This window comes from Diceros bicornis, chromosome 31 (genome assembly GCF_020826845.1).
Source record: "Diceros bicornis minor isolate mBicDic1 chromosome 31, mDicBic1.mat.cur, whole genome shotgun sequence".
In the NCBI taxonomy this organism is placed as follows: Eukaryota; Metazoa; Chordata; class Mammalia; order Perissodactyla; family Rhinocerotidae; genus Diceros; species Diceros bicornis.
This window is the reverse complement of record NC_080770.1, coordinates 8,783,327-8,797,785: the sequence shown is the minus strand read 5'-3', so window position 1 is coordinate 8,797,785 and position 14,459 is coordinate 8,783,327. Positions and strand designations below refer to the sequence as shown.

At 50.3% G+C, this 14,459-nt stretch overlaps 1 protein-coding gene across 2 annotated transcripts; it reads left to right on the top strand.

Annotated features, from left to right (window-relative positions):
• Nucleotides 1–656: 656 nt before the first annotated feature.
• On the top strand, nt 657–13,747 carry STIP1 (stress induced phosphoprotein 1). 2 transcript variants are annotated; one of them, XM_058526575.1, is made up of 14 exons: nt 657–757; nt 3,952–4,161; nt 4,656–4,797; nt 4,971–5,112; nt 5,825–5,993; nt 7,056–7,182; nt 7,280–7,382; nt 7,658–7,778; nt 9,466–9,562; nt 9,706–9,830; nt 12,101–12,137; nt 12,353–12,456; nt 12,671–12,843; nt 13,255–13,747. In XM_058526575.1, the coding sequence occupies exons 1-14, from the start codon at nt 749–751 to the stop codon at nt 13,325–13,327; spliced, it is 1,632 nt and encodes a 543-aa protein (XP_058382558.1). In that variant the 5' UTR covers nt 657–748; the 3' UTR covers nt 13,328–13,747. The 2 variants fall into 2 exon arrangements, with proteins under 2 accessions (XP_058382558.1, XP_058382557.1); XM_058526574.1 differs by lacking the exon at nt 657–757 and adding an exon at nt 1,465–1,497.
• Nucleotides 13,748–14,459: the final 712 nt, after the last annotated feature.

Below are 14,459 nucleotides of genomic sequence, written 5' to 3'. Positions count from 1 at the left end.
CCTAACAGCGGGGTCCGGGACGGGCCAGAGAGCTCGCCCCAGACCGACCCGAACCGGCTGGGAACCCCGAGCCCGACGCACGGGCGCAGGACCGGGGCTCTCGGCCGGCCTCGCGAGAACCACGCGGGACGCGACCCCAGCCAGCCGCCCCGCAGCCCCCGGAGCCCCCGCGGCAGACGGTGCTGGGGCCTGGGACGCCCATCAACCACCTCAGCGGCGAACCCCACGCGCCCTTTAATGGACAGCCATTTAGACCTATCAGCGCAAAGTGTCGGCAACTGTCCGCCCAATAGAATTTTTTTTCATCTGAAGGAGGTTCGTTCATGGAGACCGTCAGCCCAATGGGAGAGGTGGAAATTTCCAGAAAGAACAGGACCAATGGGTGCGGCCAGCGCTGCTACGATTGGCGGACCAAGCGACCAATCCCTGTCGCAGAAGACCGCCCCCCCTCCAATCGTGGGGTGGGCGGGGCTTGTCGGGGAGCGACCAATCCCGAGGGGCGGGGGAGGCAGGACAGAGGGGATTACTCCCCGCTGTCCAATGAGAGAGAAGCGAAGATGATGGGCTGGAGTTCAGGCCAATAGTAGAGAAGCAGGGAAAGCCCTCTAGAGGAGCGCGACCAGTGAGCAGGCAAGGCAGGGGCGGGATCCGGGGGTCCCGGCAGCTTCTAGTAGGTTCCAGAAGGCGGCGCGTGCGGTTGGGAACGCGGAGCGGACGGAGTCGATTCAACGGGGTTCCGTGCCGGGCTATGGAGCAGGTGAAGGGGGAGGGGCGGGCCCAGGCCCGGGGCCGCGGCGGGACCGGCGGAGGCCAGGCCGCGGCGGAGGGGCGGGGCGGCGCCGGGCCGGCGAGCGGCGGGGCGGCGCGGGCGTGAGGGCCGAGGCGGCGAGGCCGGGCCGCGGGAGCGCCCATCGCTTGCAGGCCCGGCGAGGAGGGCCGGGGAGGCAGCAGCTCGGCCCGCGGCCGGGCCCGGAGGCCTCCAGGGAGGTGGCTGCGGGCTGAGCGGGGCATGGCGCCGGAGGGATGGAGGGGCCCCGAGAGAGGCGGGAGGGATCGGTCCACACCAGGGACCTCGCCGCTGGGAGATCGGAAGTCGCCGACGAGGAGGGCACCTCGGGCTGGGCCACGGTTGACTGGGGGGAATGCGGAGACGCTCTGGAAGGAGCCGGGAGATTTGGTAGGCAGTTGGGGGACGCTGCTGTCCTGCATCGGGAAGGGCCGCGATGGAAGGGCGAGGGGCTGAGGAGCCGCGGGCCAACTTCTGATGCAGGAGGGAGGTTGCTGCACAAGTCCTTGGAACGAATTCCCTCCCTGCCAGCGTTTCGCAAATAGATGGGCGGCCTCTCCTCTTCCTCCTCCTCTTTTTTCTTTTTGTTTATTTGTGTGTGATTCAGGAGTAACAAGACTAACGTTTCTGAAAAGTCGGTTTCTAGTTAATTACACAAGGAGGGATCGGTCGCCGTAGGAAATTTAGGCAGTATGGATCAGCAGCAAGAAGTAAGTTGTTTGCCTCCGCTCAGCATCTTTGGGAGACCGAGTTTGAAGCTGCTGCTGGTTACTTGCAGTGGCTTAATTATATCCTGAGTGGCCTGAAGGTTGTGAAAGCCTGGAGAGATTTTATTCGGTTGGAAGCTGTCATTGAGCTGTAATGAATGATCGAACTGGGGGGAACGAAGAGAAGAGGGTTCGTTTTTTGTGGCAGGATCTATAAAACAGAACATTCTGCTGTAGTATAGCCATTGCTCCTTGAGCGACATCTGGAACTTCTTTGAGGAGTTAAAAGACAAAAATTAATAAATTTTTGCACTCTTGTGATAATTAAATTGTATCTGGGATTAAATAGGCTGTAGTATAAGCAAAAAGATTTCCAGGTTGAGAAACATATTATTCTGTTAAATTTAAGAAAGGAGCTTGTCCCGCAGTTATTAAAATAGAAAAAATATTTAAAAAAAAATCATGCTGCCCATTATAGGAGTGTATGCACAGGTAGACTGTAAATGAATGTTTCACTAAACTCAGAACTGCCAGTTTACTGTGACAGTGGTACAAACGGCCTGGCATTTTCGCTCCAGGTGTGTTAGAACCTACCTTTCCGCTTGTGACTTCTCTACCTATTTGCATTTTCGACTCCCAGATCCATATTTCAGTTTTAGGAGATATTGAAGTTGGACAGATTTAAGTGTCCAAAGTTGTCTTTTTTTTTTTTTTTTAAGTATCTTTCAAATAAATACATCCCACAGTGATACACTTTTCACACTTGACCCAGTAAGGGCATACAACTGGATAACGCGTTTCACAAAACGATACTTACTGTTATGTGCACTGCATGCTGGTATTTTTTCTCCCAGTTGATGTTTTAAAGCACTGGTCGTGACCTACAGACTTGATTTCCTGACCCACTGCAGGCGGTAGTCAGTTTGGAAAAGGATGTTCCGTAGGATAGACGGGAACTTTCTTGAGCTGTTCCCAGCTGCCTCTTGATACTAGCGGAGTTTTTAAAGTTTGTTCCTTTTGGTCTCCATCCTAGGCCCAAAGGTTTTTGTCCCTGCTTGGCAAGTTTGGCAGTCTCCTTTTGCTTTTTCCGTCTTTGAGGTTGTTTTCTAAGATCTCTCTGGTTCATGGAGGGAGGTTCCCAATTGGTGTGCTTCAGGGTTCCAAAATCATCTCTCTTAACAGAGTATTTTTTTGTATCAGTATACTGGGTCGTGGGTAGATGATAGAAAGAAAGAACGGTTTGGTAACTTGAAGGGTATGGCTCCATATCAAGAAATGTGTTTGCGGGCGGGCCCCGTGGCTTAGCGGTTAAGTGTGCGCGCTCCGCTGCTGGCGGCCCGGGTTTGGATCCCAGGCGCGCACCGACGCACTGCTTCTCCGGCCTCATGGCCGCGTCACACATACAGCAACTAGAAGGATGTGCAACTATGACATACAACTATCTACTGGGGCTTTGGGGGGAAAAAAAGGAGGAGGATTGGCAATAAATGTTAGCTCAGAGCCGGTCTTCCTCGGCAAAAAGAGGAGGATTTGCATGGATGTTATCTCAGGGCTGATCTTTCTCACAAAAAAAAAAAAAGAAAAGAAAAGAAATGTGTTTGTGTTGGAAGTTGGCCCTCCCTCTCTTGTAGGACATCCCTGGTTAGGAGAAACCCCTTTAATTAGGACCCTGTTCTGACATGGCTGGGGCCTCCTTCACTTTTTTAAACCTTCCCTTTGGTGTGTTCCTGCTTCTTTCATGCTGAATGTTTGAGAGGATAGGGGGTTAAACCACAAACAGTGTTTTTTTATCCTCTTCCATCCCCCTTGTAATATGTTAATGTTTAAGCATGCCAGAAACTGACTTCGGGGGGCTAGCTTTCATTTACCTTTTAAGGAACGGAGCAGTAATGTACTGTGTTGTGACATATCACCACACCTCTAGATGGAAGTAGATTCTCCTCTGACTGTGGGTGGGCATTCTGATGCTCCTGGAGACGCCGTCCCAAAGCCTTTTTGGGGCTGGAGCGTGTATCAGTGTATCTGTGCGCACTTGGCCCACGCCCGTCCTGCTCGCCTCCTCCCGTGAGCAGGAACTAGGCCTGTGTGCAGTTTACCGTTTGGACTCTTTGGAAATATATGGCAAATGAGTTTATTTCCATGGAAGGAGCTCACGAGTATGTCCTAGAGTGGCCTCGTCAGCTCGAAGTAGAGACTTGTGGAAGAGTGGCTGGAGTTCTTGCTGATCCGCGCGGGAGCCGGTGCAGAGCAAAGTGTCAGGCTTCTAGTTCCTGGTTATTTTCTTTTTTCCTTGCCTGTTCCCAAAGATGTGGAAAATATAAACGAATTAGCTTATGATTTTTTTCTTCTGATCTATAAAGTAACCTATTTATTGATAGCTGCAGAAAAGAATGTTACCTAAAAACTTGAGACTAAAGAAGCATGTTAAGGGAACTACATCAGTCCTTTTCTCTGTAGGTGAACGAGCTGAAAGAGAAGGGCAACAAGGCCCTGAGTGCCGGCAACATCGACGATGCGCTGCAGTGCTACTCCGAGGCCATCAAGTTAGATCCCCAGAACCACGTACTCTACAGCAACCGCTCGGCAGCCTACGCCAAGAAGGGGGACTACCCAAAGGCTTATGAGGATGGTTGTAAAACCGTGGACTTAAAGCCTGACTGGGGCAAGGTAAGCGGTGGGTGAGTTGGGGCTCTTCAGACTTCCAGAAATGCCGTTTGGTATACAGTTCTTAAATATAGGGACCCCCCTGACCGGCCAGTGGCCTCTGCCAATAAACTAATAGTTTATTACCCACCATCTTCCCTACTGTTTGAGTATGTTCCTTCGAGTAATGGCAGATTTCATCAAATCGGAGATACCATCATATATTAAGACATGTCTTACTCTTTGTACTACTAAGAAAGAAAATGCTGCCAAAGAAAGGGAGAGTTCTTGATCATAGATGGGTTGGCGGGGGAGGGGCGCATCTTTGGTATTTGGCTGGAGTCTTACAGTATCAGTCTTGGCCTTGTGTCCTGCTCCTCTCCCTGTCTGTTCTTGGGCCTTCACGTGAATACCCATTTTGTTCCATGAAATGTAAGATATGTTCTTTTGAGTTGGTCTTCTGGCTTTACCTGCGGGTGTCCTTTATTTTGTTTTGTGTCTGTCTTTGCTGGTTTAAGGGCTATTCTCGAAAAGCAGCAGCTCTGGAATTCTTAAACCGATTTGAAGAAGCCAAGCGAACCTATGAGGAGGGTTTAAAACATGAGCCAAATAATCCTCAGCTCAAAGAGGGGTTACAGAATATGGAGGCCCGGTTGGCAGGTAGGCACCATGTATACTGTCTTTTTCTTTTTTTTTTAATTGCTATTTTTTAAATGGGATTGAGTTTGAGGCTTTTTGTCCTCCCGTGTGTCAGTCTGGTTGGTAGACTACGGGGGCATAGTAACTCACATGAACTGACTTCCTAGTGAGGCACTTTTCTTTCTTGGGAACAGAGAGGAAGTTCCTGAACCCTTTCAACATGCCCAATCTGTACCAGAAGTTGGAGAGTGATCCCAGGACACGGTCGCTGCTTGCCGATCCCTCCTACCGGGAACTGATCGAGCAGTTACGAAATAAGCCGTCCGACCTGGGCACGTAAGTCGAGGTGGCACGGGTTGTCTCTGGAAATGGCCGGGAACACTGCTTCTTCCTGGGAGCCTCTGGCAGGAGGTGCCCTTGTTACGGACTGCAGGCTTTCTGCCTTTGCTTTTTCTCCAAAGAGCAGTAGGAGTTTGTTGGTTTGCTTGCTGTTTATTTGTATTTCTAGAATGGGTCACGGGAGGCATATGTCAGTAATCTGGAACGTTCATTCTAACCCTCACGTGCCTTTTCATTGCTCTCCTACAATTCTGATCTAGCGCCAGCCCTGTCCTTGCCATACCCTAGGCCCCACTGTCTCTGTGGGTATATTGGAGTGGAAACGCAAGGTTGAGAAGGTCAGGTGTAAAGCTGGGTCTCTAAACCTTGTCCTGGTGTCTGTGACCGTCTGAAGTCAGATGATGAAGCATACCTATAACTCTCTCTCAAGTTTTCTGTGCTTCCTCTCTTCTGATCTATAAAGTAACCTATTGTCTATTGGCTTCAAGAAATAAATCTGACCTGTGTTACCTCATTCTAGATGGACTTTTGAAGGGTTGAGTATTCCCCACTTGTACCTCATAGATAGTGTAGAGTCAAGCAGTCTTGTGTTGGAGAGAAGCTTTGATATGCAGTATTCTGTATATGTGCTGAGCTTCAGCAGTAAAGGGGGTTTAAGATCAGTTACGGGGAAGAAGAATTGCTGGTTTTCTTTTTTTACCAATGCTAGGAAATTGCAAGATCCGCGGATCATGGCTACTCTCAGTGTCCTCCTCGGGGTCGATCTGGGCAGCATGGACGAGGAGGAGGAAGTTGCGACCCCTCCACCACCGCCGCCTCCCAAAAAGGAGACCAAGCCAGAGCCCATGGAAGAAGATCTTCCAGAGAATAAGAAGCAGGTCTCGTTTTTGTTCTCTCCTCACTGCCATGCATTTATAAACAGCCTGGTCGATTTCTCTATGTTGGGTGGGAACATCTGTAGACCTTGGATGGCTGTAATTATTTTTTGAGTGTTTAGTATGTGTTAAGCTTATTGTTGTTATTAATTAAAATGGTCAGTATGTTAAAAGGTCCACTTCACAAGCGATTTCATAAGAGTCCTGTATCTCAAAGACTTCCGGCAGCGGGAGCTACACTTCCCTAGTCCCCACAGCTGCCGGCACAGATGTATTGGTCAGGGCAGCCAGGAAAGTGATGAGAGATCCATGTCCTCTGTGATCCGGGAGAATGTTGTCTAGATCCGTCCTTAGGCTTCTGCTTCCTGGTTGGACTTGGCACGTAATTGAAAGTTGTCCACTTAGCCACACTGTCTTCCAGAGTAGGAGGCATGTGCCTAAAGGAGTTCATTTCCCTTGTAAATAAGAACGTCACATTGTTGCCTGATTTAGCACCTTTAAATGGTTAAGCGTTGGTTGTCGAGAGTATGGTGTCTTCATGCTGGAAAGGGGCCCGATGATGTGGGTGGTAGAGAGTTTGCTGAGGACTCCTGCCGCTGGTTACAGCCTCTTCTCCCAGTCCTCTCCCCACTGCCTCTGCTGTGCTTCCCTGACGACTGAGACCCCAAGGCAGCCACCTGACAGAGAGCAGACTTGCCACAGCCCCTCCCAGTAAAACCTGGGACAAAACGATGCTGTCCCCTTTGAAGTTGCTTCATGTTGAAGGGACTGCCTCTCCCCTGAAGAGGCCCTCTGCTTTCTGACAAAGATCCAGGAGAGGAGGTGGGAAAGGGAGAGTTTCAGGGAAGCAGAGGTGAAGCTCTTTAGCTTGTCATGCTAACAGCTGGTCATTGGCTATTGTACATCCGTAGCTGGTTGGTAAGGAGGCCTGTGGACGTGGAGAACTTGCTTCCGTAGCCGTGTCAGTGGCGTGTGCTGTCTAGCACCTGGGACAGCCCGCAGGCTCTTTTCTCTGCCGCCCAGGTCAGAGGTGCTTGGCACTTACTTTTCCCAAACCTTGTCTAGGCCCTGAAAGAGAAGGAGCTGGGGAACGAGGCCTACAAGAAGAAAGACTTCGACACCGCCTTGCAGCACTATGACAGAGCCAAGGAGCTGGACCCCACGAACATGACCTACCTGACCAACCAAGCAGGTGAGGCCAGGCACGAGGGGGGGAGCAAGGGCGTCGTTGAGTGGTCCTGGAGGAGAGGCGAGGGCTGACTCTTCCTTCTTAACCGTCCTGCTGGCAGCTGTGTACTTTGAGAAGGGCGACTACAGTAAATGCCGGGAACTTTGTGAGAAGGCCATTGAAGTGGGGCGAGAAAACCGAGAAGACTATCGACAGATTGCCAAGTACGCGTGACCTTCGGGAATGCCTTGAGTGGTGTGGGGGGTTTGGTGTCCAAGACCTCAGTTTCCCTGCGTGGGGAGGAGGGTTGCCGGCTGCAGAGCTGCCCTGTTAACAGAGGGCTGGAGAGGAGGCTGTGGGAGTGGCGACCACAGGTGTTGGCAGGCCATGGTGCCCGAGCGGCCATGGGAGCTTGCTTCTGGCTGCAGGTGTTTCTCTGCAGGGCTGGCCTGTGTCTGCTCTGCCCTTAGTGAGCTCTTTGTCCTCTTGCCTTTGTCAGAGCTTACGCTCGAATTGGCAACTCCTACTTCAAAGAGGAGAAGTACAAGGACGCCATCCATTTCTACAACAAGTCCCTGGCAGAGCACCGCACCCCGGACGTGCTCAAGAAGTGCCAGCAGGTGGGTGGAGGAGAGGGGTGCTCTGTTTCTTATTTTATACATTGTAGTCATTGTCATTTAATAATGAACCTTGTTTTTTTAAGTAGCGTCATTGGTCTTTTTATGTGACGTTGCCCTTGTCCCATAGTGATGACAACGTGTAGGGAAGAACCCAGTTTTTCTGTCGTCTTTTTTTTGTGAGGAAGATCAGCCCTGAACTAACATCCATGCTAATTCTTCTCTTTTTGCTGAGGAAGATCAGCCCTGGGCTAACATCTGTGCCCATCTTCCTCTACTTTATATGGGACACTGCCACAGCATGGCCTGACAAGCAGTGCATCGGTGCACGCCCGGGATCCGAACCTGCGAACCCCGGGTCGCTGAAGCAGAGCGTGTGCACTTAACTGCTATGCCACCGGGCCGGCCCCATTTTCTCTCTTTTTTTTTTTTTTTTCAGTGAGGAAGATTTACCCTGAGCTAACATCTGTGCCCATCTTCCTCTCTTTTGTCTGTGGGATGCTGCCAGAGCATGGCTTTATGAGTGGTGTGTAGGTCTGCACCCACATCCAAACCCACGAACCCCAGGCTGCCGAAGCCGAGCACTCGAGCTTAACCACTACGCCACTGGGCTGGCCCTTCTGCTGTCCTTTTTTATGGCCAAGATTTCAACCTTACATATGTTAATGTTGACGGTCACCGTGCTCACAGTGTTATGGTTCTTATTGTAACTTAAGGTTTTTCTTATTTTATATAACCATAGTGTTGTGTATTGTGCCAGTTGTCAAATTAGGTAGTTGTCAAATTTTCGTCACAAAAAGATGGGTCAGAAAATTAATTGTGCTATTAATACGTGCATCGTTTTCATATAGGGCATGTTTTTGTACCAAATGTTCAAGTTTCCCCTACTTTTTGAAAGTTCGCTTTACGCTGCTTGGCTTTTATGAGAGACCTGCATGAGTACAGTCACACCCCGCAGAGTGACGGGGATGCATCATTAGGTGATGTTGTCGTCGTGTGAACATCACAGAGAGCAGTTTCACAAGCCTAGATGATACAGCCTACCACACGCCTAGGCTGTGATCTCAGGGGACCACCATTGGACATGCGGTCTGTCCTCGACCAAAACGTCGTTACTCGCGGGCCGGCCCCATGGCTTAGCAGTTGGGTGCGCGCGCTCCGCTGCTGGCGGCCTGGGTTCGGATCCCGGGCACGCACCAACGCACAGCTTCTCTGGCCATGCTCAGGCAGCATCCCACATACAGCAACTAGAAGGATGTGCAACTATGACATACAGCTATCTACTGGGGCTTTGGGGGAAAAATAAATAAATAAAATTATTAAAAAAAAAAAAAAAAGTCGTTACTCAGCTTATGACTGTACCTGCTTTCACTGATGGAAATAAACCTGAAGAGGATTTTCACTGTAATGAGAAAATAGTGTTTTCACTTTATGCCATCTTGACTTATGAAAGTTTTCATCGTAATGCTCAGCTTTTAGATAGCAGAGGAACCCTGTATGTCAGTACCATTCATTCTGTTTTGTAGTGTACCTTGATAATGTGGAATCTAAAATTCTTAAGACGAAAATTAACTCTTGCCGGCAGTACTGTTTGAAAATTAAAGTCCTGATTGGACTGATTGGGCATCTTTGCCCAATATTTACGTTTATGAGAATTTAAGTGACTATTACAAGAATTATTTTTTCTTAGGCGGAGAAGATCCTGAAGGAGCAGGAGCGGCTGGCCTACATAAACCCTGACCTGGCTTTGGAGGAGAAGAACAAAGGCAACGAGTGTTTCCAGAAAGGTAGCTCCCGCTCGGATGGTGGGACTTCCCGTCGCGCGTGGTGGGGACATGCGTTCTGCGCCCTGGCCGCCTGCGGGGTAGACATGTCCTGGTGGGAGAGGGCGGCTTTTCGCTTTTTCTAAAAAGTTTCTTTCCTTTTTCAGGGGACTACCCCCAGGCCATGAAGCATTATACAGAAGCCATCAAACGGAACCCACGAGATGCCAAGTTGTACAGCAACCGAGCTGCCTGCTACACCAAGCTGCTGGAGTTTCAGCTGGCGCTCAAGGTGGGGGCTGGGGGCGCGGAGCAGCCGGGACCGGAACCCGTGCCTAGGGGTGTGGTTTTCCTCTTTTCTTGTTTTCATCAACATCAGCTTGATGTTCGTGTTTTGATTATAGATTCAGGGTGGCGGTGCCTGTGTGAAGTTTGTAAAATACAGGACCTATGTCTACCCGGTCCTGGCCCATGGGGTGTTAGTGGTTGGAAGTATTTAGGAAAGGGGATCCTTTTCCAGTTTCCCTAATGACTCTGATTCTTTTCCCTCCGTATTACCCTTCCTCACATTCTTGTTTGTTTGATTTGCGTTTGTAACATTTTAAGTGTACAGCTCAGTGGCATGAGGTACATTCATGTTGTGCAGTCATCACCGCCATCCATCTCCAAAACTTCATCTTCCATACTGAAACTGCTTGTCCACTAAACGCTGACTCCCTGTGTCTGCTCCCCCAGCCCGTGGTGACCACCGTTGTACTTTCTGTCTCTATGAGTTTGATTGCTAGGTACCACATATAAATGGAAACCATACAGTGTTTGTTCTTTTGTGTCTGGCTTGTTTCACTTAGCATGATGTCTTTAAAGTTCGTGTTGTAGCGTGTTTCAGCGTGTCTCAGCATTTCCTTCCTAATTTTTAAGCCTGAGTACTATACCATTATATGTATTTACCACCTTTTGGTTATCTATTCATCTGTCGATAGACGTTGGGTTGTTTGCATCTTTTGTGAATAACGCTGCTCTGAATGTGGGTGTACAACGTATGTTCCAGTCTCTAGTTCCAGTTCTTTTGGGTGTTATATCCAACAGTAGAGTGCTGGGTCATAGGGTAGTTCTGTGTTTGGTTTGTTGGAGGAACCACCGTGTTGTTTTCTGTAGTAGTTTGACCATCCTTCCGCACTTGGATGTTGAGCTCAGTTAGACAGGGCTGCTGTTCTCCATCACGTCAAGTATGGTCAGATACGATGTTCGACACTGCAGCAGTTGCTCCCCGTTGCTCTCTTGAACATGAGCTACTCTGTGCCTCTGTTGGCGATTTTTTAACAGTTCTCTAGGTGACAAACCTGGGCCATCTTGTGGGAAGGTGACAAAATGTGATCTGTCTAGAGAGACCAATACCTGAGTCCCTGATGGTTTTTAGTTTTGATGCCGCTGTGTTGTGTCTGGGTCTGTGTCTGGCCTAGAGACGTCACTGCTGCTGGTAGCACTATACAAGGGCAGTGTCAAGTTGGTTGGTTTGCAGAAAAGCGAAGAACATTGTCAGTCACCTGGGAGGTGGAGCAGGACTTGCCCAGTCACGCAAATAGGGGCAGAGAATGAGCGGAGTTGCTTTTGCTTCTTGGAAGAGTGGAAATTCGGCCAGGTGTGCAAACTACACTGCATAGCCATGTTTTCCCCATAATTTTGTGTTTTGAATATATTTCAAACAAAAATACACCGTGTCTGTGTATTCTCCACCTCTATTTAACAAAAAGTATTGACAGGTTTTTGCTGAACCGTTTGTGAAGGGACATTGTGTGCAGTTCAGTGCTTGCTCTTTTTTTTTTTTTTTTTAATTTTTATTTATTTATTTTTTCCCCCAAAGCCCCAGTAGATAGTTGTATGTCATAGTTGCACATCCTTCTAGTTGCTGTATGTGGGACGCAGCCTCAGCATGGCCGGAGAAGCAGTGCGTCGGTGTGCGCCCAGGATCTGAACCCGGGCCACCAGCAGCGGAGCGCGCACACTTAACCGCCAAGCCATGGGGCCGGCCCAGTGACCTCTACATTCTTGAGCTCGCGTCTCCTGAAGTGGCTCTTCCCCACCAGGGACAATGTTATTAGCTCCTGATGATAGCCAAGCTATGGCCGTAAAGCCACCTGCTATATGTCTGTATTCAGATTCCCCACTTGTCCAAAAATACGTTTTAAGGCTGTCAGTATCAAGGCCCATACATTTCATCTGGTTGTCGTGTCCTCTTGAGTTTCTCAAACTCAGAAGTTTCCCCACCTTTTGGGTTTTTTCTACAACATCAGCCTTCTGAAGATTCCAGGCCACTTGTCTTTGGTGGGATGGGCTATAATCTGGTTTAGTTGTCCCTCATGGTTTTACTTAACTTGCTCTTCTGCCCTCCTCTTGCTGGGCCTGCTGTTAAATTACCCAGGTGCCAGGATTAACAGAAGCACTGGAGGCAAATGTGGACTGCTCCGTCTTGGCCCTGGAGGAGGAGTTAAGATCCGTAATTCCAAGTGAGCAGTAGTTCATTGAAAGGAACAAACCTAATTCTTTTCTGCCTCTCCTTCCTAGGACTGTGAGGAATGTATCCAGCTAGAGCCGACCTTCAGTAAGTGCCTTTCCGCTGCCTGTCCCTTGCCCCTTCCTTGACCCTGGCCAGGGATTGGGAGGAGAGGGCGTGTTCTTGGTCTGCCTGTGCCTTCGTTAGAGCCAGCGTCAGCAGGTGTGAGGGATGCTGGCGTTCAGGCGAAGAGGTGGAGGGAGCGGCCTTTGGCGCTGCGTTTTGGGTAATGCCTCCCTCCCCTCTCCTGTTTCCGTGTGCAGTCAAGGGTTACACACGGAAAGCTGCTGCCCTAGAAGCCATGAAGGACTACACAAAAGCCATGGATGTCTACCAGAAGGCGCTGGACCTGGATGCCAGCTGTAAGGTGGGGCTGCTGCGGGCCTGGCCTCCAGTGAGCTTTCCCCTGCCTCCGTTTCCCCTGTGGGTCTCCTCGGTGTTCATTCACTGAGTTTTCCTTCTCACTTGCTTCTCTGTGTGGCTGTCTCTTCCCTTCTCCATCATCTCTGTTATCTTGGGCCGGCTGAAGCAGTGAGCCAGGTAGTGCTAACACCCTCCACTTTGGCTTTGCTGCAATGCAGGAGGCTGCCGACGGGTACCAGCGCTGTATGATGGCCCAGTACAACCGACACGACAGCCCCGAAGACGTGAAGCGACGGGCCATGGCCGACCCTGAGGTGCAGCAGATAATGAGCGACCCGGCCATGCGGCTCATCCTGGAACAGATGCAGAAGGACCCCCAGGCACTCAGCGAGTGAGTGAAGTTGGGGGAGGTGGCCTTGAAGGAAAGAAGGGAACAAAAGCAGTGAGAATGCACAGCGGGGTGGGATGCCATCCGTCTGGGTGGGGTGTTTATTGTGTCGTTCTTACTGAAAACTTCAAAGGTCGGCAGTTGGGGTGGGCTGGAAGGGCTTCGTTTGTGTGTCAGTCGTGACAGCTTCAGCGGTCGGTTGGGAAGACCAGTGTCGCTGGGGAGAAAGGTCTCGGTGTAAAGCCATGTCTGTGGCCTGCTGCCCAGTGGACGGATCAGGTCTAGCTGTGTGGCGGTCTGCCCCCTCCTGGCGGGGCCCTCCAGGGGGTTCTGCATGAGGGCTTACTCTGAGAGCAAGTCAGACATTTTTTAGGTTAAGTCTGATTTCAAATGACTTTGGCTGTTCTTCCTTAGACACTTAAAGAATCCTGTAATAGCACAGAAGATCCAGAAGCTGATGGATGTGGGTCTGATCGCAATTCGGTGATGACTTGCTCATCATCCCCCTTCCCTTCGCCCTCATCTGGAAAGAGGAGCTGGGACCGCGGCGAGCAGCACGGAGCAGAAGGGAGAGAAGGGGAAAAAAGCGAACAAGTGATCTTTATATTTATACAGACGTATGTGGAAGACGCAGAGACTTACACTCACGTTACTCGTACAGCCGCTGCCTCTGGGCCCTCCCAGCACACGCATGGTCTCCTCTGCTGCCCTTGGGTTCCGTGTCTCCTCACCTGTCCCTCAGACGCTGTCTCAGCTGCTCTCCCATAGTTGGTTATTTTTTATTTGGGGCAGTGGGCACGAACGGGGAGGGAAGGGTGTTCTTCCCAACCTCAGGTCCCAACTGTCTTCACCTTGTTAACTCCACGTCCCCTTCTCCAATAAAACAAGCCAGTCGGGCGTGGTTATATGTCTTGATGTCCTTGAGTAATTTTTTTGCCAAAAGACTTAAAAGTGGCTGTCCTGCAGGGGTCGCAGCCTGGGTCAGGAGAGGTGTGAGTGTGAATGGACTAGTCTGGTACCAGAGCCTCTCTTTTCTTTGTCTTTTCCTTTGCTGTCTGATGGGGTGGGTCCACTGAGCATGGCTTGGTTCCTTGGCTTTGCCGAGGTGGTCACTAGGTGGTGCTGTTGCTCAATGAAGAGCTGAAGGAACTTGGAGGCTCCCCACCCAGAGTGGCGCCAACTTGGGAGGGTCAGATACACATTCAGGTGGTTCCCAGGCCGCCGGTTCACACTCAACTCTCAGGCCCAGAACCAGCTAGATCCAGAGAAGGCTGACTCCCACCAAGAGCCAGAAACGATTCCCATTGTGAGAGACGCTTCCCACTTCCCTTTTGGAGAGATCAGATCTACTGTCAGCTACTGTATGTTAGTTTTAGTTTTAAAGATCTGTGTGCTCTCAATCAAGCTTAGAGTAGTGAGTTTTAATTACAGTCACACGTCCCTTAATGATGGGGATGCGTTCTGAGAAACAGGTCGGGCGGTCTTGTGTGAGCCTCGTAGCGTGTGCTTAGACGGACCTGGATGGTACAGCCTCCACACCCAGACTGTAGTTCTAATCTGGGACCACTGTCGGGTGTGTGGTCAGTCGTTGACGGAAGCGTTGTTATGCAGCACGTGAC